The 25,862-nt window shown below is 36.5% G+C and overlaps 1 protein-coding gene across 3 annotated transcripts in view; it reads right to left on the bottom strand.

Moving 5' to 3' along the window:
- Positions 1–25,862, bottom strand: part of adcy5 (adenylate cyclase 5) — a 99,073-nt gene that overhangs the window by 18,019 nt on the left and 55,192 nt on the right. For all 3 annotated transcript variants that reach the window (XR_013822217.1, XM_079880528.1, XM_079880529.1), the window contains exons 2-8: positions 21,714–21,863; positions 18,039–18,160; positions 8,550–8,661; positions 7,191–7,318; positions 3,455–3,613; positions 1,809–1,950; positions 1,361–1,498 (exon numbers count right to left, since the gene is read on the bottom strand). Coding sequence is in view for 2 of the 3 variants with exons in the window: in XM_079880528.1 (XP_079736654.1) it covers positions 1,361–1,498; positions 1,809–1,950; positions 3,455–3,613; positions 7,191–7,318; positions 8,550–8,661; positions 18,039–18,160; positions 21,714–21,863 (951 nt within the window). In the remaining variant the exon portion in view is untranslated. The remainder of the gene's footprint in view (positions 1–1,360; positions 1,499–1,808; positions 1,951–3,454; positions 3,614–7,190; positions 7,319–8,549; positions 8,662–18,038; positions 18,161–21,713; positions 21,864–25,862) is intronic.

The raw sequence follows: 25,862 nt of genomic DNA, 5'->3' as shown, positions 1-25,862 counted from the left end.
TTGAAAACAGTTGTTTTGATTAATATTTTTGTGTAAACTGTGATACAATTTTTTAAGTATTTAAAAGAACAGCATTTGAAAAAGAAAAAGAAATTCTTTACTGTCACTCTTGAATTGAATGCCTCCTTGCTTTTTAAAGAACTTACTGACCACAAACTTTTGAAAGTGTTTTTCATTACAGTATAGTAGATGTTCAAAACGGATGTGGCATATTTATGTTGGAATATTCAGTGTTGGGGAGTAACTAGTTACATGTAAAGGCTCATATCTAATAAAAGAAAATCAGCGGTGTTACCTAATTTAATTACAAAATAAATGTAACTGTAATCAGTTACAGTTACTGAGAAAAAAAAAAAAGAGTTATTAAATTAGTTACTTATGAAAATGTTAACGATTACAAGGGGTTGCATCTGAATATTTTCGGTAAAAAGCTAGGATATGTTGATTAATATTAATTTGTTGCTTTGCCTGTTTTTGATGTGCACAAAGCCTCCTGCCATTTAAAGGCCGTTTAGTGAAGCGATGCTATTCTGATGCTTTTGACTGGTTCTCTTGTTTGAAATTGCAGCGCTATTTTTTGAATTTGCATAAATGTATGAATTTGGTCTGAGTCTGGTTTAAATGTTTGAAAATGATTAACAGTTGAAAACATTAGTTCGAAATTTAAAAAAGCAATCAGAAAGTAAACACTTGCATTAATAAAGTAATTGAAATAGTTACACTGTAACTTATTACATTTTAAATAGGGTAACTTGTAATCTGTAGTAACCTTCCCAACATTGAGAATATTTTAAATCATAAACTTGGATTGGAAAAAGTGTAGACATCTATGACAACTGATTTTGATTGATTTCAACTCAATTTGACGTGTATCAGTCGTAGAAAGAACAAGTTAGGCTGGATTTTTGTGTTCTTTCTTACTATGTTAACTAAGATGAGAAGCAACAGGTGATTCAGACAAAAAAATAAAAGGGTATTCCCATGGAGTGCACAGGAACTAATTGCTGGTTCCACTTTGCCTGATTAAATCCCTCAGGGCGATATGTGAGGCAGTCCAGCTTTATTTAATTAGAGTGCTGTTCCCTTCGGGTTCCAGAGCCGGGGAAAAGCAGAGAACTGAATGAAAGAACAGGGACTACACAAAGGGCAGAAGGCCATTTACATGTGACTCTAAAGCAATGTCCTTGGGATTGTTTTGGCTTAGTTAACACATGGTACAAAAAGCCTCCCCTGTCAAAGGCCTTATCCTCCAACAGAGGCAGTAATGGGTTTTAGACATGGCAATTAGAGTAAATGCAAACCAACTGTTTTTCAACAATCAGATAATGTTCTCATCCTTTCAAAAGTGTAGCTTCCTCACCATCCTCTTCATCTCCTTGGAAACCTGATTGCCACCCAGGTGATTGTAGAAGGGCCGGTCGGTCCAGTGAGTACTATTATGAGTGACAGAGTTGGTGCGTTGCCGGTTCATCTTAGCAATCATGGCCTTTTCTTCTTTCTGTGAAGGGAAATATAAAACCTTTTTTAGAGCATAGTCATTAACTAGCTTGTTTTTTGACGTCACATTTCCCTGAATGTATCCATGCAGCTACTTTGCATTCATCTACTGCCCTGCATCATGCCAGTCATGCATTTGTTGAGAACTAGGTGTTTCTGCTTTAAAAGGATTTTCATATTAACAGAGAATCATAGCTTGTCAAACCCACGTGTTGTTAATGTGCTATTCAAAATACACAAGAGCAAGAACACTCTAAAATGTATTAATTCACCTGAATTCATTATAAAATTGGACTGATATGGATTCTCACCCGTTTCTGACTGCAGCCCACAATGAGGTAGGTTTCAATGTTGTGCTTCTTGAGATAGATATTTCTTTCTCCACCAAATCCAGGTTCCACATCGTAATCCCCATTCAGGTAGTTCAGGGTAGCCTTGGTGATGTGGATACGCCTGAGATGATAAAAACAACTTTCATGTGGCAGGAAGTTGCCCTGAACTCAATCAAAAGTGGCACATTCGAATTGGAATACTGACTGTATACACATAATTTTCTTTTATGAGATATGAGCCATTTTCACATGGATTTTGATTGGATCGATATTTACAATATTTAATGACAATTCTTTCAATTCATACATGCATAAGATAACGATGTACAATGAGAATTGTTTAATAATCATGTTTAATATTAATGGATACAAACACAAGTTCGCTAGTTCACTTTGTCAGTTCAGTGTTATACAACTTTTTAATTTTAGAAATATATGAATATGTTTAGCTGTATTGGAAAGTGTTTCCTATTTGACTGTATTATGTGATACAATTATTTCCTTCATGTTCATGTTACAAATAGTACTTAAATACACAGAGTATGTATCCGACATATTTAATGTCAAATATACTGTACTTAATTACATGAAATTCAAAATAAACATTTAATGCAAAGGCTGAAAACGTACATTTCTCAATATGAAAACCAATAAGACGATTACTTAATAAAATATAGCTAAAACAATTTAAATAAATTTATAAACCGCTCAAAAATAAATAAAACACAAATTTATACAGATAATTAACTTAAAACACAAAACTGTTGACTGTTAAGTCCATTGTATAGTAGACCTCATTCACCCCTGAAAACTAAAATAATTATTAATATTAATATGATTAATATAACATTTTTATTTTGAATTTAATTTGAATTTAATTAATATACAATATATTTGACATTAAATAAATGTCCATTCTCTGTGACCAAGGACTATTTGTAACAAAACAAAGGAAATAATACTATCACATAATTTTTCAGATCTAATAAAAGAAAATTACGTGTTCTGCAGCTGGATACATCTCATGTACTACCTTCCATTTTTATAGTGTGTGAAACAGAACACATTATGGAGCACTTACTCTTTTGGAAAATAAAATGTTTATTTTCGTCATAAAAAAAGAAAAGAAAAGTTGATTGGATTGTGGGAGCACTATGCATAATTATATATAATATATATTATATATAATTATATATAATATAACATAATATTATGCATCAAACAGTACCTGTTCTGGCATAGTTGTTTTTTTATAATTATATAATTTGTCATTTAATTCATATATATAATATTCTCTATTTCGTGTTGATGTTTATTTTTAGAAAATTGCAAAAATCTCACATTTTATGATTTGAAGTATATTTAGACATTTTGGTAGTAGTATCAGTCAGGTATTACATTCAGACAGAAATACTATGCACAGCATACATACTACAGAAAGCAGTATGCTAGTATGTTATCCGAACAAAACTATGGTGAAGAAAGATAACTGGAGAGACACTTAGAGACATGTCTGATCATATCTTGCATTTTCAGATTTTAAAAGTGAAGAGACTCAAGGAGTTCAGGTGAGAAAACATGATCAAAAAATGTAAAAAAAAAAAATCCAAAGTTCATGAACCCACCCTGCTTCGCCCCCAGCTTCCATGTGATTGGCCAAGGTGACATCGTTGGACCAGACATCAAACTGCCACTTCCTTAATCCCAGCACCCCGCAGTGGACGCGCCCGCTGTGTATACCCACACGCATGTTGACGTTGACCCCAGTGACTTCCCTCACCAACCTGAAGCATAAAGACAAAACATGTAGATATACCTGCTGTTATTTTTATGAATCATATATTTTTATACCATGCATCAACAATATGCTAAATTTGAACTCTGAAGGTGATACTAAACTTCTAGTGTTACTAGAAAGAACTGTGAAAGCTGTTTAGATGTAAGCTTTGTTGAAGCATGTGGGAAGAATGACATAAGTTCTGTCACATTATATTTAAGTTGTCCTCTAGTCAAGGAGACAAATTCAAAACTATTAAACTTGGTATCAGCAATCAATTGAAATGAGAAGAATTCAGATGTGTCCCAAAAAGAATGTCCAGGGGAATTCTGACTTATTCAGAAGAAAAAAAATAATATATATACTGTATATGCTTTTGAGTAAGTTATAACTGGGCTAAATTTGTGATAATTTTCTCTTTGCTAGCTTTCCCGGTCCAATTTACCAGTATTTCCTACCTTTTGACCCTGGCACACTTTATCCCACAGCTACCATTTTAATACATGACATAATTCATAACCTTTCCCATTGACACACTCATCTCACTTTATACCTTTATGAAAAAGTCATAAGGTGGATTAGCGCTTCCTGAAATGCACCTTTCCACTCAGCGCATCAACAAGTTAACACAGCACATTCTGATCCCGACATCACACAGCAAACAAGCCATCAAACTCCTTTGAACATTGAGGGCGACAGGCAAGTCTGCGGAAAATAGTCTCGTCCTGTAATGGGGCGCTGGGGCGGCTGGCTGCAGCTCAGAGAAACACAGACACGTGCTCATTGGAGCAGAAAGCCAGTCACCGCCATTCCAGCCTTAACAAACAACTGCTCAGAGATACTGAACATTAGAGAAGTCAGGCCTGTGGACACGTTCACATGCACGCAAGACAAATAACTTGGAAACAACTCAATTAAGAGATGACTGACCTGACCAATTAGAAGAGCAGGACAAACCCACAGAGGGTAATTCAAAGTTTCTAGAAAAAAAATGTAATGCTTATAACAGTTTAGTCACGATTAGTAAGGCAAGTAAATAAGATTAAGTGTTCTCTCTCAGCTCAACCTTTCTGTGAACCTTCATACAGTCCAGTAATAGCCGCACTTTCCATGAACAGGGGACAAAATAGTGCCTGAAACTCCTAAAAAAGCATTTTTTTTCAGTCAGATAGTCAGTGCAAAGATGCACCTTCCGAACCTTCAGAAGATGTTGATCAATGTACGGTACATTTCAAAGGAATTCAAACAAAATATTATTGAGCAGATTTATTTTAGGTTTGCACATTTGTAACCCCCTGTTGTCAAAATGTCTAAATATAGTTTAGGAATTTGCAATGTTCTAGAAATAAATATCAAAGGAAAAAAATTTTTTTGGAGGTCTCCTACAACAGGTTTACATGCATCAAAGGTCAAATACTGTATGCTTTCACTTTCTCATAATATACATTGCACATCACCACACTTTTTCAATAATTCTCAAACGACTCGTCCGATGATTCAGTCTCTCTAAATCCCTCCTCTCTGCGAGCCTACTCTGCTCTGATTGGTCTACCGCTTACAGCGATTTTCGGAAATGAAATGTCCATTACCATAAGTGAATTTCAGTTCCAGAGGCTTCCTAAAGCTCAGCGACTGTGCACACTGTAAAAACAGTAACGATGGCGTCAATCTTACCATATCAATCCAAGGTCAGGTCCGAAGATGAAACACTGGAAGAACCAGTTATTCAACCTGAACCTCCATCAAAAGGATGTCTTGAGCAGGATGTTTCTCAGTGATACGCTACTCAGTTTGATGTACATTATGAGATGTTGCAGCTGTAATTCCTCACCATCAGTATTAACAAGTGTATGTCCATCAACAAACAGATGTGCATGTTTCAAATTTAATGCGGTGCACATGTGGGAACTGCATCAATAACTATCAATAACAGTGCATACGTTAGCAGAGCACTAACGTGAATGAGTGATGTAACCAGAGCCGTCGCATAGACTGTGCGAACTGTGAAAAAACTATACGAGTGCGGATTCGAACCCAAAATCTCTGATATGCTTGGTGAAAGTTCTGCCACTCAACCATTAAGATATACGTTGGTTAAGTAGGCGGATCTATATATGTATTCACACAAATTCTCGAGCTGACTTGATGTAAAACCACTCGTTGCACAGTTGATTTTTTTTCCCCTCTGAAATAAATAGCAAAAAGTCATAGCTGAGACGATGTGCAAGATTATGCTGTATTATTCTACTTGATAAAAATGTATAGCAGCGAGATTATGCATGCAATAGAACTAGAACAGCTACGTCCGTGTGACTGTTATTCATGCGCAATTGAGCATCCACTTCAAAGAGCAGGGCCTCGCATTTCAAGTTCGCACAGGGCCTCGCACCCCACCTGCAACGGCACTGGATGTAACATTAAAGTTTGTAAAACGAATCTTGCTCAATCCTTTATCTTTAATCAAAGTAGTAAGAACGACAGACAATCTGCATTAATTGACGGGTTTAGGTAATAATGAGCCCACAGCTGATTTGCATAACTATTTCAGTAAGACAGTAGTTAGTCAGACACCTACACAACATAAAACACAAAACTACATATTTTGAACACCCGGTAGGAAATATATACATTGATAATTAATCATTCTTACAGGTGTGATTCTGAAAAGCAAGTTGGTCCAAATAAAGTGGGGACTGTCCAATCTTTAACGGATAGGCGTTTTGTAATTCCCATTTAGACCTCACAGAGGGTTAGGGTTAGGGTGTTGTATCGCTGTGGTAATTTTAACCACTTTGGAAGTGTTCACAAAGAGAATTTGCTTTTTCATTGTTCGAGGGCAGCCAATGAAGACCATGGGCGGGCATTAGGCAATTGTGTTACACAGTGACATCGCGGAAGTGGGATTCGAATTACTGACGACTCATTTAGGCTGTTCAGAGTTGATTCTATCTTTTGAGAGACAATGACTTTATGTATCGTGCACTTTTGGCTTCACAATGTGGCGAGCAGGACCAGGACGAGGGGCGTGGGAGAACGGCGCGAGGCCAGTGGCGTGATTGATAATGAGCGACACCTGTGCGCCACACCGGCCTCGTATCTCTCACGGAGGAGCAGAAGCATAAAAGGAGGAGCGACGACAGTGAAGTACGAGAGAGGCCAGGCCTGGATTTTATTTGACGTTTTGTTTCGTCCGTGAGGGACTGCTGCCTTTACTTTCGTTTTGTATTTTATTTTACGTTTATTTTAAGTCTTTGAATGTTTCTAATTCGCCTTCTTCTTCCCATAACATCTAACCTTGCTACACACAACTTTGCAGATCTTTTACATTCACAGACAGCTACATTACACATTGCATGAAAGGTAATATTCTAAAAAGCACAATGAAGCACTTTAAGGGAGGAAACCATACTATGATAATAATGACAGATTTGTTTGGGACATCAAAGTGTGTCTATATTCGTGGAAAGTGTCAGGTCCTGCTTCACCATAGCGTCTCTTTTGTGTCTCCCGGGAGGCATTTAAAACAAGACACAAAAGCCTGGCTGTTCCTGTCTGATGAACAGAAGCAACACTGTAATACTCACGAGATTGCTTCGATCATGTCCACACCCATCTCCACGCAGCAGTGCGCATGGTCGGCACGGGCCTCGGGCAGCCCCGACACGCAGTAGTAGCAGTCGCCCAGGATCTTAATCCGCAGACAGTGATTCTCCTGCAGACACACAGAGAATGACCAAATAGTGAAAAAGATTGGGCTGGTGTAAACGGTCAACACATTTTGGCTGTTTGAGCTACTGTAGTTCACCATGTTTGCATTAGTTTCTTTAACACCTTCACTCAAAGGTGAAATCACTTAATAGTCATCAGAGTCTGATACTGGTAATCTCATACAGGGAATGTGTTACATATAGCCTTTCCGCCATTAAAGCCCCTTCACATACCGCACATGGTTTTTCCTTTTAAGGGTGCGGATTTTCACAGGGATTTATATGATTTATGAAGACAAAACAAACTCAAAACCCCAAATGGCTGTTCCCAAATGGCTTACAAAAAGGTCAGATATTAATCTGCGTCTACAGTGTATTTTTTATGTAGTAAGTTTGGCATCCCACTATCATGAATTCAAAAATCCAACCCAATTTGTCCTGATATTTTGCTTGGAAAACATTAGTCGCAATAGAAAGTTTAAAAAAGGCAATATAATATTTTTTTTTTAAATAAAATAAATAAATAAAATTATGTCCTTATTAAAGTGTGTTTTTGCTTTCTTTTTGAAGCTTGAGACATGAAGCTTCACAAAAAAAAGAACAATAATTTTCTTTAAACATTGGAAGGAACATGAGGTTGAATAAATAATGACAGAAATTATAGGAGAAAGAGAAGAAACCAGTGAAGAGCAGAAGAGGAAGCCTTGGGCTGAGCACAGGACTTACAGCAGCAGGCCTGGGTCTTATGACAGCCACCTGAATGTCACCCCAGTGCATGCCTTGATTTAACCCGCTGCCTGTACAACAACCTCTATTGTTGGCAATCAGGGCGAAGTGCGCATGCATACTTTTTTGTGTCTTTGCTTGAAGGTTTTGGGAAGTGTGCAAACATCTGAACAGACACCAGATGGTTTCCACTTTGAGCGACATCTCTCTGCAGCAGCAGAGTATATGTGCACGAATGCATGGCAACTTGGCAGCGATGAGTCACCACCACTGGTGGAGATAACGAGGAGATAGTTGGGCTGGAAAACAGCGGGAAGCTCAGTGTGCGAAGCGTGATCACAAACACTCATTTGACAGGAGGGAGGGCCTGTCTATCCCAGTCAGCTGTGTGAGTGGGATGCAAACGGAATTAATATGATTGCATCTCAGCTTGCCACTGTGTTTTGCTAAAAAAAGAAAAAAAAGAAAAGCTGCTTGGCTGAGGGCATGGGCTGTTCTATGGACACTTACGGCGGCTAGTTTGTCGAATCGTGCAAAGAGCTCGTTGAGGGTCATCACTAACTCCTGGGCAGTACACTGGGAAGCCAGACTGGTGAAGCCCTCAATGTCAGCAAAGAGGATACTGCGGATGGATGGAGAGAGAGAGAGATATTAAACAAAGTTGGAGGTTTCATCAGCTATAGGCACTTTTATATCTTAGGTGTTGAAAACTAACAGATTTCAGTGTTTTTCTTGTGTTTGTATAAAGGTCTCAGTAGATCCGTCTTGAAACAGCCTTTTATTTTTTTTACTATGCCATCATCATTTATATTTACTTTTCAAATACTTATTTATAGATTTTATTGTTTTACCTTTCTCCAAGACTTTCAATACTAAATCTGAAAATCCATCATAATATGGTTAATTATTATATAAAGACGATAAAATAATAAATAATTAAACAATTTAAATATTAATTGTATGTAATTCCCGCAATGCTTTCATTTCAAGCAAACATTTTGTCACTGTTCCGAAATCACAATCACTAACTGACCCTTTCTCAATACCAAATACGCCATGTTATTTGTATAAAATAATATTTATTGAAAATGTATATTTCAATAAACAATATTAGCCATTATAAAAGTATAAGAAGTTTTTACAATAGGAAATTACCAAGAAAACAGCTCAGTCAAAAGTCTAAAACCAGAGATAGTTATTGCACAGGATTTCAGTTAAATAAAAACAAAGTTATGAAACTTAACTTTGCCCTTAGCCAAATCGATTTGCTCTGGAACAAGTAATAGATTAATAAGACCAAAGATTGCACAATTGATATACCCAAGATGGAATTAGACCTCGTGTTTAAACACTATCTACATAAGAGCCAGCGGCAAATTAACAAAGGACTGGCTGAGATAAATCTGTTCTCGGAGAGTGTGTGAGCTTAAACGGCTGCTTACGGCCTGGAGTTCACATCTCCAAAAACATCTTACTGTCAAATAGGCGCTATGTCTATATAAAAGTTGCATCTTTGAGGTCTAAATAACTACATTCTCGCTTAAAAATTTTTTTTAAATACATTCTGTGACACTATAGTATTTGTAAAATGATGGTGATTGCTTGTCCGCCATGACACTCTCTGTGAAAGAAATCCTGTAAGCAAAGTGACACAAACGGTGAAACGGTTCCTGTGGTGATGCTATTGGGATACCGGTAGAATATCCGATAGCCAATCAGAATCGAGAACCACCAGCATTGTGGATAAAAGCATTTGCCAAATAAATAAACCCAATAAAAAAAGCAGGTCATTCTCATTTATCATCTCAGGCTCTCATCCCCACACATTAGCGCAGTGCACATTCACCTACAGTGTATATTACACGGTTGCCACGGTTACCTGGCTGACAATTGAAACCCTCGCCCACAGCTATTCATTTCAATTGAATTGCGAGGCATACTTTACATAGATACAATATGAGCTAACTAATGTGATCCAAGCATCACAGCTCAATTACCATGGCAATGGCACAGCAGACAGGTTCGTTTGGGAGTGCGCACTCTCTATAGCAATAGATGACATTCACATTAAGAGAATGTTGGGCCTACAGAGACAAGAAAGTGAATAAAGAACGATATTCCCCTGTGGGAGCCGGTAACCGATATGGCTCTTCTTTGTGCACCTTGAATAAAAGACAAAACAAAACCTTGCGGGCTGTAATGAATTTTCCTATTCAATATTCATCTACAGAGCTTTTACTAAATTTACTAAAATGTTGATATTGATCTAGCTTTATTTCAAACAGCTCTGGGCTGGTCTGACACTCAAGCTAGCATGACACTGAGAGACACTGAGGTTTGACTGAAGTTCCGGGTGAGCGTGACTCTCCGTTCAGACTTAATATCAAAGTCGATTTACAGAAATGTTTAAAAGGGGCCCAGAAGGCAGGCTGTTCTCGAACAACAAACTCATCTCATGTGATGTGCGCCACTCCCTATTTCGAGGCACACAGGCTGCTTGGTTCCCTGAAAAAGCCTGCTTAATGACTTACTGGGTGAACTTTGACACTGCAGACCTACATATTTTTCCAAAAAAGACCCTGAAGTTCAAACCTCAATTAAATGCTTAGATGTTTCAAATTCAGCTAAAATAGCAGCTTAACCATCTTAAACCAGCTGATTTAAACAGGACATTTCATGACCCTAAAGAAAAAAATAATAATTTTATAAATAAAAAATGAATAACATTACATAAACAAATTGTGGTATCATTCATGTCCTTGGAACGAAGAGCAAGACGAGTTACACTGCCAAGTAATATTTTTAATTTGTTTTGCTTTAGTAAATAAAATCCAAAGAGACTTACAAATGAGAAATAAAACAAAGCAATTGATCCTAAGCCAATTTTGCTCAAATCTCTAACTTTGAGTATGAACAATAGTAGCAAGCATCAGCAATTATTTAGCACTGAGTGTATTTTAGACCTCTCATTTTTATTTTTATTTTTGTGGCCGGATTTAATTATTCAAATTAGATTATTGGAATTATTGGAATTGATTTGTGTCCCTTAACATGCCCCTGTCGGTTATATGATACGATTCAATGCACAAAAGGACAAAAAAAAAAACAACCTTAACTACATTTAGCCCACTTCCTACTCCATAATGTCAATACACCATAATGAATTAATGATACCACTTCTTCATAGTAAATCAAGTGTACAAAGAGCATCATGAAATTGTATCCTATTCATAGACTGAAAGCTGACAAAGAAGAAGCACAGGAATCTTATTACAACAGCCCTGATCAAAAACAACTAAGCAAAAGCATCTAACAATTGTAAATTTAATTGAGCTGAATTGAATTAACTTTGTTGGTCAATGCCTGAGCATACAAGGAATTTGTCGTCGATACACAAGTCTCTTAGGTTCTGCCTTGAAACTAAGTCAATCAAACTAAAACAAGAACTTTGACTGTTTGGACATAAGAAAACTCTTTGTAAACCTATATTGCTATGGTTTCTCCTATACCTTTTTGTTACCTGGAAGTTGCAAAGAACTTGTCATTAGCACAAATTGGTCATTGGGGGAAGAGCCATGCGGTTTTTAAGTATGTGACTTTGGAAAAAAGGTTCCTGTTGCCTCGATGTGCGCAATTTATCATAGGAGACATTCATTACTGTTCTTGAAAAGACAACTGATAAGCATGATAACTAAAAATAAACATATTAGAAATTCATTTTTACATTTTAAGGAATAGTTCACGCAGAAATAAAGATTTTGTTTTTCATTTTCCAAAATATCATATTTTAGAATGACATGAGGGTGAGTAATTGAAAGAATTTTCATTTTCGGATGAACCAATATTTCATATTTTATTATGTCAAAAAACATAAAAAAAAGCTTTAAAAATCCACAGATATCTAACAGCACAAAAACAACATTCAAACCCTTTCTTATACAATATAGCATGCTGAAATCCTTTTATTAGTCACAGATCAAAGGTTTCTATATAGCTGACAGATCTATTAGAGCTGCTATAAATAAAAGCTCAAATAAAAGGCCTCCCCTGGGTGGGTGGATTAAGGTTAGTTGACTCTGAAAGTAGACAGAGTGCAGTGCTCTCTGAAGGCAGGCCTGAAGCATCGGGACTGCTACGAGCATCACAGACGGATCTTTAAACCTCATTTAATCGTTAACACGGAGGTGACTCATCAGCTCCCTGCAGCTTGGACCAAAAATGTCGCTGCAGAGTGGCACAATGGCAGGACGGCTCTTTAAAGTGAATCCAAACGCATTACAGCCTCTGGAGCATTGCTGCTGTCTATTACGAACACACTCTGGATCCTTTATTAGGTGCTGGTAATCTAGGGCTTTTAGCATGTAAACATGAGGCTAAGTATTCAATCAAATCCAGTCCTAGAAGAAAGACTGCCTAGACCGTCAGCTTTCTGGAGACCAGTAATGGCAATTATAAAGGAAAATAGCTGTGGTTAAATGTGTCAAGAAAAAACATTTGGGAATTCACATACATTTGTACATATAAGAATTTTCATATTAATTGCTTTTTTATTGCCAATGTGTGAACAGCTTGACACGAAACTTAAAAAACGAGACCTTCCTCGACTTCTAGGTTGTCCACGAAATCATGTAGACTGATTTGTACGTGAAGGACTGACTTTTTGTCGGGAAAAACATTCCATGATAATGACGAAAGAGCTGTTCTGTACTGTGTCATGCAAAAGAAAGGGATTCATTTAAACCAGTCTCACATAGCCAAATCTATAAACTGTATTCTCAAATATACTTTAAAATCAAACTATCATAACAGTATAATTTTAACTACCCTATCTGTGTCGACATGATGATGGTGACTTGCAGAGCTGGTGCAAACATATCCAAATCATTATGATCAGATGCTCTCTTAACTGCTGCTTTCTCTCCGCTGTCATTTTCGTTGTGCTTTTATTAGTTGTTCTGTTAATTTTTGCCATGAGTATATTGGGGTCTTTAATCACATTCAGTCTCTTGTACGTTACATGTGCAGGAGTGTGAGCACGAGCAATATGTTTCTGTCTGCAGTTCACTTAACGGCCACCGGTGTCGCTAATGACAAGGGTTTCTGAATTCTACATCTAGCCCCATTAGAGAACATTTAAAGGGGACCTATTATGAAAACCACCCACTGCTCTTGATTGAATAACTTTAGTAGCTTTAATAAAAATACATTTCTTGCTGCTGTTAAGCTCTGGCGAGGAGATAAACATGGCGGACTGTGTAAAGCTCACTCAGGGCAGGATCTATGCTAATGGGGCAGAGTTTCTTTTACTGTCTATGGGCAGAGTCCACCAGCAGATGTGGGTGGGGACTGTGCAATCTGATGTCACATTTCATATAAACTGCAAACAGATTATTCTGAGACACTGCTTATGATTTATGGGGATAAAAAAAAAGGAGTGGGTGGATTTTTACCATTATAGGGTGGTTGTGTACACACACTGTCGACACACATTTATGTTCAAACACCATGTAAAAGTGAATTTTGCATAATAGGTCCCCTTTTAAAACACAACAAACCATATGTATGTTTTAAATATGTATATAAATAACTTCTGTTTAGATTTTAAAAAAAAAATCTCTCTCTCTCTATATATACATATATACAAACACACATACATACACTAACATTCAAAAGTTTGGGGGTTGTTTTTTTATTATTTTGAAGGAAGTCTCTTATGCTCATGAATTCTGCATTTATTTGATAAAAAAAATGGAGTAAAAACTGTAATATTGTGAAATATTAATTTAAAATAAGTGTTTTCTTTTTGAATATATATTAAAATGTAATGTAATGGCAAAGCGGAATTTTCAGCATCATGATCCAGTGTCACATGATCTAAAATGCTGATTTGATGCTCAAGAAACAGTTTTTGCTATTATCGGTTGAAAACAATTGTGCTGCTTAATTTTTGTAGAAACTGTGATTAAAATTATTTTTTAAAGATTATTTGATGAACAGAAAGTTCAACAGAACAGCATTTATTTGAAATAGAAATCTTTTGTAACAAAGTAAAAGTCTTTACTGTCACTTCTGATCAAATGAATGTGTCCTTGCTGAATAAAAGTATTAAGAATAAAGTATTATTCTCGTAGAAGCTGGTGAGATATGTATTGTCTCAGTGGGGACAAAACAATAGTTCATGCCAGTGGGAATGTTAATGGATTTGTAGTGACAGCAACCCTAAGGTCAAATGTAGCTGCTCTCTGAACATACCAAATTACCATGGGAGCCAGAATAGCAAAGTGCTGACAGGGAAATTACATAATAAAATGGCAGGAAGTTTAATAAGTGGAGTGTGTAGTGGGTCAGCAACAGTCTGGTGAGGGACATCAGCATGAAAACCTTTTCATCAAAAAAAAAAAATTGGCTAGAAGGAATTCTGCATGAAGTCACACTTCCTGCTTATATAACATGGCCTCTTAAATCCATCAAGGGTCACTGCTTGAGAGGTCTGACCTCTTGATCCCTCTCCCCTGAAAATGCAACGCCTGCTGCTTTCTTTTCACCCATCAGTTCTGACTCTGTAACAGATCGCAAAACCATAGTTCATACTACCTGCTCTTAATTATTTTTTACCTGTTCTATACTGTAGCACTTTTCCTTCACCAGCTCAAGCTGACCCTATAATTCCTTAATTATTATATTAGATCTACAGCTGATGATCTACAAAGTGATTTGTAGAAAAGTACAAATTAAACAAATCAAATATTTCAAATTAAACATAAAAAACATAAGTAAAATATTTAACTCGCAACTATCATGTTTCCTTGTCTCATAAAACCAATTTCGGTAACACTTTATATTAGGGTCCAATTCTCGCTATTAACTAGTTGCTTATTAGCATGTATATTACTAGGATATTGGCTTTTTATTAGTAATTAAAGCACATTTGAATGCCTTATTCTGCATGACCATATTCTACATCCCTTAATCCTACCCAATTCATACTACCTTGTTAAATATTAATAAGCAGTAATTAGGTGTTTATTGAGGCAAGTCATTTTTAAAAGCTAGTTAATAGTGAGAATTGGACCCTAAACTACAGTGTCACCACCATTTCTAATGAATCAAATGAACTAATCCAATGCACAGCATGTGAGGAAGTCCACTGTAAAAAAAAAAAAAAAAAAAAAATATCCTGCCAGAAAATTACCAGTACTTTTCCCATAAAGTTTACAGAATTTTCCTTCAACCCTAAAACACATGCGTAAATGCAAGTGGTGGACAAAGTACTCAAATCAAGTACTTCAGTAAAAGTATTAAATACCCCTTTTAAATTTGACTCAAGTACAAAATTAATTGACTGATTGATTAAGTAGTAAAAAGTACTCTGTGTGAATTTGTGAATTAGTGAATTCTAATGAAGTAAAAAGTGAATGAATTTGCATTTTGTAATTTTATATATTTGCATACTTTTATATAATAATTTTATATTACACATTTTATATAACCCTACTGCTCAACCTGGGAAGGGGGTGTTGCTGAGTTTGACATCATTATGAATTATTATGAATTGTCAAGTAGCACTAGTCAGTAAGGAAGATTAGTGGATGCAGATACAATTTGTATTGATCTGCAAGTAAGAAAATGTTTTATTTTATTATCACAACATTAAGGCCATAATTTACTAAACAGGGCAATTTAGCGTGAGAACGCAATTCCAAAAAAGTGAAGATAGGAGTAGAAAGTTCTGCGCGTAATCTACTGACAACGCACAAATTAAAGAACACAGACGCAGCTGGATCATCTCCATAATGACCAACACAATCTACCACTTGACGTGCTTTTTTTGGGTGGTAAATAATGGTGCAAATACCAGTAAATTGATGAGCGCAATCCTTAGTAAATCACCTTGCATGAATCATTTAAATACTCTCCTCCCATGAATTTTGAAATGGAAACACCTTCAAATGCATATAAAATATGGTCAGCCGGAAAAATAAGTGCTTTTCACCTCTAATTTTGGTGAAATTTTTGGACAGAAGTTTTTTAATGCCAAAAATGGGTTTGCGCTGGCGAAAGCTGTTAGTAAATCTGGCCCTAAATATATTAAAATATCAATTTAGGTTACAGATACTTCATGTGTGCAAACAAGTAATAAACCAAATATAACTAGTTATACTGTTATATAGTCGCATAGGGCAAAATGCATACAATTTTAAGAACAACACCATGCAAACATGCTAGTTTTATATCATTTGAAACTGCTACAGAAGATGCATGGGCATTAATTTGCATTATTTTAATGTAAAAAAATTAAACATAACCAAAAATCTACCCCGTTGAGATGAAATTACACATTCTGCATTCAAGCATTGCACAGTGGGCTTAAACCGCTCACAGATTAATTTCACAAACAACTGACAGTCATGACCTAAATATGATTTTCATTTACAATTATCAATCCTAGAATTTGGCATTAATAACTTACTTTTCACACCATCAGTCACACGCACACTCAAGCTCAGAGGATCTCCTGGTTCTTGGCTCATTTTGAGTCAGACTTGTGAATTCACCGAATCGTTAACTGGAGACTCGCTCTGAACAGATCATTGATTCAGAGTTGTTGAGTCGAGAACAGCAGCAATCAGATCAGTCCAATTTTTCATTCCTCCAGCAGAACTCCCAGCCTCCTCTTCCCATTATAGTGTGGGTTTTGTTCAAGAGCAAATACTCAGATACAGACATTGTTATATAACCGTCCTCAGCAATTAAACTACTGGGTTCTCTAGTAACACACTTATCAATATTCCACTTAGCAAGATATCGCTTGGCTGCACACTTACATGATTCCTCTGATCATGAAGCCTGTTTGGTTGGGGCTTTACTGGAAAAGGAAAACAGACAGACCCTCGACTGCAGACAAGTCTCACTGAGTCTCACTGCCCACTGGCGCACAAACCTCAAGTTCATGTTGCACTTTGTTGCTGTAGTCTATCTGCCATTTGATTATAGAAAAGGACTGGCAGAGTGTATCAAACCCCAACAGCCATTAAAACACTGGAGGTCACCAAGTCTCTGTGCTGTTGTGTTCTAGTAGGCGCTGCTCTGCTGATTGGCTGATCGCTATTGATGTCACACCTAAACTCAGGATAAAAGCCTGAGTTGACAGAGAAAGTTGATGATCAGCGTCATGGTACCAACAAAGTCTGATTGGATTGGTTTGGTTTTGTCAACTCAAAACTAATCCTGTAACCCTGAGTGTGTTCAACTTCCATCGATACAGCCCCAGATTTAGAATTCTTTACAGTGGAGAATCAGAAATCATCACATGGATCCCAGAGTTCTCTTATGTCATGGACCTGAGACACACATGCTTTTAACACTAAGTACATTAGAAGCAAACTCAAGTCTTCACAAGACAAAAGCTGAAGAACAAATCAAAGATAAACATGAAAGAAAGAAACAACAGGTTACACCTAAAAGGGCCTCTTGTGATTGTGAGTGTCCTAACTAGCCTGGTGCTGTGGATATCAACTTTTAATGAGTGGGAATGTGTCTGGAGCTATCCAGAAGAGCTGTCGGGACGCATGGATGGTCAGTTGGAGATAGAGATGAGCCAATGTTCTCATCTCTAAATCCACAAGAGGGTGCAATATCTAATGCTTATCAGAATTATAAGACACTTACAAGCTCTGTTCCAAAAACCTAGTGAGCTGCTAATCAAGACAGCATTTAATCTGAGACAACACAGCATATGTTCCATAAACATAACAATAATTCATTCATTTAATAATAAGGAAACTGTATCATGTTAGTTTAGCAACATGTTAACAGGAGCAGATTTTGTGTTCGCGGTTCAATTTTCAGTTACCAAGAAGAGTTTAGAACAGCACTCAACCTTAAGTGTTAACATAAATGGCTTAAAAATATTTGTAATGATTATTGCAGGCTTTAAAGGTGCTTGGAGGTGCAAACACTGACTACCATCTTTCAGGCTATTTGAGGAGTCACTCTTACCTCACATTGTCATGCTTTTGAATATAGATCTTGTGGAACATCATATCCTCTTGTTTGGCATTTATGTCGGCTTTCATCTCCATGGCGACATGTCGAGGAAGCACAGAGAGGAGAAGGCGTTCCTGCAAATGATGACAGTGATGGTAAGGGGGAAAAGAGGGGAAAGACACAAACAAAGACATCGTATTATAGTATCAAGGCATGGTATCATCTCAATATTTCTGCCATACTGTCAAGAAAAGAGCAAACTAAAGGACACTGCAGAAAATTACATGAATTCTACTTTAGTCCTATACCACTAGTACTGTGGTAGCATGGTACAGTGATAGTATCAGATGCTAATGTCATGGTATTTCGATATATATATAGATAATGATAAATTTTCCCTCAATTTATTTGATTTTAATTTATTTGGCTATTATTTAATTGTATTTTTATTTATTTGAATGTATATAGTAACTAAAACAGCTTTTTTTTTAGTTACTATATAAATTTAAATAAATAAAAAAGAACCAATAAAAAAAAAAAATCTAATAAAAAGCACCAAAAATAAATAAATAAATAAATAAATAAATGAACAAATTTCATGTTCCATATATTAATAATATTATTACACTAAATGTGGAAGGATAATAGTTATTTAACCTGTTAAGCTGCAACGCCACTTTTGAAAAATCCCCAGAAATGACATACCCAAACTAAAACAGATACAGTTCATGAACCCTTTGTACTAAAAGCACAAGTATGATCTCGTTTGAAAGCTGACACCTGGCAGTTTATTGTAAATGTAGAATTAATTATTGTCGTAATGACAAAAATTGTTATAAATAGCTTCAAAGTTTTGTAAAGTTATTAGAAATTATTTTTTATGAAACATCCTCATGAAAATAAAATTGAAATTGGCACTGGAGCAATCTAGAAATGCACTACAGCTAAAGCCACATGTCTAAACATTTTATGTTTAAAATCTGAAGATAATAAGCCCAAAACTCTGTATTTAGTTAAATGTTTTTCAAGACCATGTCATGTGACTAACAGTTAGGGCTAGCTAGCATGTTAGCTTAGCACACCATCAATACACGACAATATATGAGATTAAAACCATATTTATGTTCAAAACGTACTTTATAACTCAAGCTGAATGTTTTAAATAATCTTCTGTGATCTAATTTAGCTTCAGATAAAAAAATCAGACAGAAAATATATTATTTGATAGTATTATGCACAATGATGAAGTCTATATAGATTAGCATTACATTATAAATATAATCTATTATTATAAAAATACCTGGCATGGCTTGAAGAACACAGGCAAATCAGATATCATTGCAATCATGTTTATTGTCTTCAAAACATCTTTTATCTGCATGATTACAGCCGATCTCTGTTAGCTGTGTGTGTGTTCGAGGCTTCCTGGAATGTCACATGATCATGGCTCTTCTTCATGTGCCATATATGGACTATATTACTGTGCATATAGCGCCCTCAGCCTATTGGTATGAATTGAAAACACTGTGAATTAGAATACCAAACGCTCATAAAGATTACATTGACGCATTTGGGTATAAATTCAATAAATATTATTCCTGTCTATAGAAATATGATGTGAATCTAAAAGAATCTATCAATATTTCTCCAAATCTGCACATTTTTGAGCTAAAGCCCTGAGGGACGTTGTTTTGTGTATCGCTGTCATGACGACAGCACGGGAGTTTTTTATGAATGGGAGCGGCTGACGCGCATAATTCATATTAAAGGTATCGACTCATTTTTTCATTTCATAACTCCTGACACAAATTAAGACATAACTGTCACTATGAGTTTCTCAGAATACAATAGTGGTCAAATACTGAAACTTGAGTCTTATATATTTTTAATGATGTATAGTTTGTCAAGGTATAACATTAAATCTGATAGTAATTTTGAATTAAATAAATAAAAAACGCTTCAGTGCGCCGACGCACTGGTGAAGCTTAACAGGTTAATACTGTTAAGTTATCTAGAGGCCATGCTGTTATTTTTGAAAGACTTGATATGAACAAATAACATATCACGTTTGTCGAAATAATGATGCGTGGCCCCTGTGGGCTTCTGTGTGTTAGGAAACAGCCATTATTTTTTCCCTTTGGTGCCACTATGAATCTCCAGACTGCTGGATGTGGTTCTAATCTCACAAATTAATCAGCACTGCGTGTCTCCATGCACAGGTTTCCTCGTAGCTTCAGTTCCATACTGAAAATCATTGGACATGTGAATGGACTCAGGTGAAATGCTGTCCGTTCAGCTCTAATTCAAGCAATCTGCAGCTATTTCACACATGTTTGAGCCTGTCTTCTGGGCATACTTTTTTCCTCATTCGTACAGCTTAGAGGAAACATTTGCATTGAACAATTATCATGCTGCTAATATAATTTAATATAGTTTTCATATGGTTCTCCTAGGTATTTAAGGGCCCTTTCACACCTACCTTGTTTGGTCCGGATTTTCTGACTTTTCAGTTTGATCCGAATCAAAATTACAGGTGTGAAACCTCCCTCGGACCACGGTCCAGACCAAGCAAATGAAATTTGGTCTGACGAAAAGAGGTAGTCTCGGTCCGGATCAAACTGAACAAAGGTTTGGTTCGTTTCTAGTGTGAAAGCGCTTTCTGTAGTTCGGACTTTCAGACCATATACATGAGGTTCCGGTGGTTCTCGCAGGATTGCTTACAGTCTTCTCCTCCTTTCCTGCCGGCGACGATAATGTTCGCACAATGAGGACGTTCATTTGGCGAATTTGAACTAGCCTTGAGCCTTGCTATAATAATAACAACAGTATAGTGGCAACGATATGCATCTGTTCATTCATTCTTGTCAAAGTTACCCGCCGAATTGACAACATGCTGACGTCAGACGCACGTCCGTTTACAAACCAATCAATGTCAAGATGCAGCCCACATAGATGATGATGACAGGAGGCAAGTATGTCATGTAAAGTTCTTTAGTGCGCTCGCATAATTGCAATGTGAAACCAAACCAAAACTTACCGAATGTATAAAATGTATCAAAACATGAACTTTGGTTCGGACCTTGGTGTGGACTTTCAGGTGTGAAAACTAAAATGAATCCTATATATTAATCATGGTACTTTTGTTACCCAGTTATGGCATTTAAGCACTTAAGCCACACTTAAAATTGTATGAATATCTTTCCGTTATAAGACAAAATATCAAAATAAGTGGCTTTTATTTTAAAGAATATATTAGGCTATATCAGTAAAATTTACAATAAGATTTCATTTGTTTACATTAGTTAATGTATTAACTAACATGAACTAACCATAAGCAATACATTTGTTACTGTTGTTCTTGTATCTGTGCTAATTGTATCTGTGTTAATGTTAACCTTAACATTGAAATGTGAAACCTTATTGTAAAGTGATACCATTATATATATCCATCTACACTACCGTTCAAAGGTTTGGCTCAGCAATTTTTTTTATGTTTTTAAAAGTCTCTCATGCTCACCAAGACTGCATTTATTCGATCACTGACCCCATACTTTTAAACGGTAGTGTACCTGTGCCTAGGAAATCATCAAGCTGAGCATCAATTCTTTCAGACTCACAGAATGACACTAGAAATTAAAACATGCTCTGTAACTACAGGAGTCCTCTTGATTTCTGTTGGTCTCTTACCTGTTGCTGGTTTTCTCTCTGAGAGTGCAGACGAGCTTGAATACATTCTCTGGTCTCCTGGAAGGCTTGTCTCTGTGATCCTTCTGCTGGGTAGTGTGTGCACACGCCAACTATATTAGTGCAGGAGAAGATCAGGACATTGGACACGAGCTGTGAAAGAAAGCAGAATACAACATCAAACAATTTGAAACGTGTCAAGTGAGCACTTTATCCTTCAGAGACCCGAATATTGGCATTGATGATATGCGTGTTGACAACTTAAAGGGGTATTTCACTAAGAAACGTAAAATTCTGTCATCATTTATTTGCAGGGCTCCAGACTGCGACTAAATGGTTGCATTTTGTGACTTTTTTTCCTACCGATGCAAATAAATTTTGTTTCACGCTGCCCAACTGATAAGAGTAAAATATGCGACACTGTTTCTACACTGCGCTGGGAGATCCAGTGAGAAGCATTCAAATTCCGCCCAGAATTCTCTGCTATAAACCATAGATATCAGATCAAGCAGCGCTGACGTGGAAACCAGGAGAGACATTGTGCCATGAATGAAAAAGTTATAGAAGGCTTTTCGGTCCACAAATCACCAACATTCACCATGGATTTAATGTAGTAACGCTAACTGTAACCATGGTATTGTGGCAGAAATAGTCTAATGTTTTTACATTATTCATTTAAACCTTTTCAGAGTGAAATTCAAGCACTTTTCAATGACTTTCAAGTGCTTCACACAACTTTTTACAGCACTTCAGTGCTCTAAATATGATCCAGTTATCGTTGTGTTAGAAAGGCGGCACACTGTCTTTGACTTTAAAAACCCCTGACCTAAAAAGACATGGGAAAAAAAACTTTGACTGAAACTTTGAAATTATGACTATAACCAGTAGAGGAGCACTTATTGGCTTATTATCCACTCCCTTATAAATGTAGTCACACGTTCTCCTTTTGATTTATATTATTTAGACATTATGAAATCACTATAAAATATCGAATCATCAAGATATCCATTTTTGTCTGGCACTTTTTTTGTCCTTAAATAGGAAAAGTCACAAAGGCTCATGAAAACAAAAACTTCAAATTGCGACTGAATTACACAGACAGCAAGCAAAGAGCACTCCTTTTATAATCACTGAAGCTGTCGGTCAGTTCAGTATGATACTATAGAAGAACAATGGTACATTTAATAAGAGTAAAATATTATAAGTTTTCCCTATAAAAATGAGGTCTTTGCACGTTATTGTTGTTAATATAAGTTAATATTAGCAATAGTAATATTTAACAATAGTAACAATAAAATAATAGTAATTTTATGATTAAATTACCCCCAAACAAGACTGGACCCCAATTACTTTAAATTTTATTGAAAAAATAAAATAAAATACAGAGACATTCTTCAAAATATCTTCTTTTATGTTTCACAGAAGAAAGTCATACAGGTTTGAAATGACATGAGGGTGAGTAAATTACAATTTTCATTTTTGGGTGAACTATCCCTATCTATTTAAAGCTACACTGTGTGATTTTTACCCCCATCTAGCGCTGAAATTGTATATGACTACCCAGTGAATATTAGTTTCTGTTCCTCTCAATTCCGAGGGCGTTTTAACTCCTACGGTGGCCGTATTATTCCAAGATTAACATGGCTTCCAGTTATCGACTTCGTCCATGACAATAATAAACAATACGTCTAAAATGAATAAAACTACAGGACAGATGTCAGGAGGTAAACGTCACCCTTGGAATCGGCTATCCCAGCATAATCAGATTAGGCTAACGTTACAATGTGTACAAAGTAAAAGCAATTAAAAATAACTAAAATTTACAGTGTCCTTTTTTTTATATAGCTTAAAAAATTGCGCCTTTAAAACTATTCATCACCTGTGATCCGTCGCAGCACAGATTTATGTTACAAGGTAAACAATACTTTTTCACCATTGACGCGAGGATGAAGTTATACTAGAGGTCGTTCTGGCGTTATGCACAACCATGCTATGGTTAGACAAGCAACTATAAAACTTCGAATTTACACAAATGAATTACAACAGGCTGAATTACCTGTCGAGAAGAAAGCAGGCAACCTCGGCGTCCGTTTTAAAATCTTTTCTCCTCATGAGCTCTTTCCATCTGGGAAAAGTTACTCCAATATTGACTATGGTCTTGCTGATTTGTCTGTCGCGTTGACGTTTTAATTCTCTCTTTCAAATGTGAGTACGCACGCGCACACACACACACACACACACACACTATCTTTCAAATCTGCCGGCACTCACGAGCTCGCGAGTAATCTCCCCCTCGCATTCGTCACGGTGTCACTGAGTGAAAAACGCAAAAGGCGAAGCTTGAATTTACAGGTATGTCCCTCTTTGGCTAATGTAGTTTCAAGATGGAGGGGCAACATGGCGACCGGCATTCGAACCCCTCACCCGTATGTACTTTCAATGGCAGATTATAAACTTAAGAGAATACTTTATTACTTGAAAGAAGTAAATATACATTAATGAGCACATATATTTTTGAAAGAACTAAGTGTTTTTTGCTAAGAATCAACTAAAAAAGTTACACAGTGTAGCTTTAAGAATCCACTTGTTATAAAAAATAATGATATTTGTTTTATTTTCAGTATGTTCATCTCAGTACACTCTAATAAAGTTTCAGTAAACTAAGTTGACAATCATCTGGAGTAGTTTATCTATGATTTATTGAATGGAGTCTGTTATGTAAGTCTTGGCATTCTGGGAGTTTCAAACTTATACATTTCTGCCAAACAATTTTTTTGTGATAGTGTGAGCTGATGTTTTGTTTTATGACCCATTTTTATTAAAATAGATCATATATAATTGTTACTATTACATTTGGTTACTCCAATGCTGAAAATGTGGATACAGCCTTGCTGTCAAGAAGTTAACTGGAAATTGTAAACCAGAAGAGTTTTAAACACACAGAACACACACACACACACACACACACACACACACACACACACACACACACACATTACTTGACTTTTACATTGTGATGTCCAAGATGAGTTTGTGGTTAAGAGAAAGCAAATCCAGGATGTCTGCAAACTTAAAATAGAGCGTATGATAAAGACTAGCCAAACAACCTGAAGCTGTTCAGTGTCAACGCGTTTCAATTTATCAGGGTTAAAAAGGCCCTCCTCCCTCTCTTCCACAAGCGGGGTCAGGAACAGGGCATCTCTTGACTCCTTCCAAACACTGGTATCAGGGGCAGCGAGAAGCATTCCCATTATCTTTGCTTGAGCTGGACTGAACTTCAGTGGACATACTGTATCTCTGCCATGACCTCAGGGTCCAAAACACAGTCGCACCAGATGCTTCACCCTTATATGGACTGTGTTAACATAACTTTGCTTTTCTTTTGCTTTATTTTGTCTCTAAATGATCAGATTTGATGGTCTAAACAGTTACTCTACTGTATTTTTTCTTTAATGATTAGTATAAAAGTTGTAATTATTCAGTGATTAGGATGGACCATTCATTGTCAAAAAAAAAATTGTGAACAAATGTCAGTGACAAAAAACATGAAGCTGCAATATATCCAATAAAAGATGCATATTGTGCATGACAAGGTGAACATGACATTATCAGGGAAAGCTTTAATATGCTTCTGCTTTAATGTTTTTATGAAAACACTAGTGACATCTAATGAAATACAAACAGGCACAAAAGCATGTTGGCTGAAAGTCGACTAATTTCATGATTAGAAAATGGAGAAAGTGGAGAAGGGCAACCAATAATGATTATTGACGGATGGATAAAGTGAACACTTGAAAGGATGGATGGACAGACGGATGGATAATGTGAACACTTGGATGGATGGATGGATGGATGGATGGAGGGACGGACGAACAAGATGGATAAAGTGAACACTTGGATGGATGGACGGATGGACAGATGGATAAAGTGAACACTTGGACGGACGGATGGATAAAGTGAACACTTGGACGGACGGATGGACTGACGGACGGACAGACGGATAAAGTGAACACTTGAAAGGATGGATGGATGGCTAAAGTGAACACTTGGACGGACGGACGGATGAATAAAGTAAACACTTGATAGGATGGATGGATAAAGTGAACACTTGGAAGAATGGATGGACGGATGGCTAAAGTAAACACTTGGACG

This window comes from Squalius cephalus, assembly GCF_949319135.1.
Source record: "Squalius cephalus genome assembly, chromosome: 9".
In the NCBI taxonomy this organism is placed as follows: domain Eukaryota; kingdom Metazoa; phylum Chordata; class Actinopteri; order Cypriniformes; family Leuciscidae; genus Squalius; species Squalius cephalus.
The sequence above is the reverse complement of the archived record's forward strand: the minus strand, read 5'-3'. Positions and strand labels throughout refer to the sequence as shown.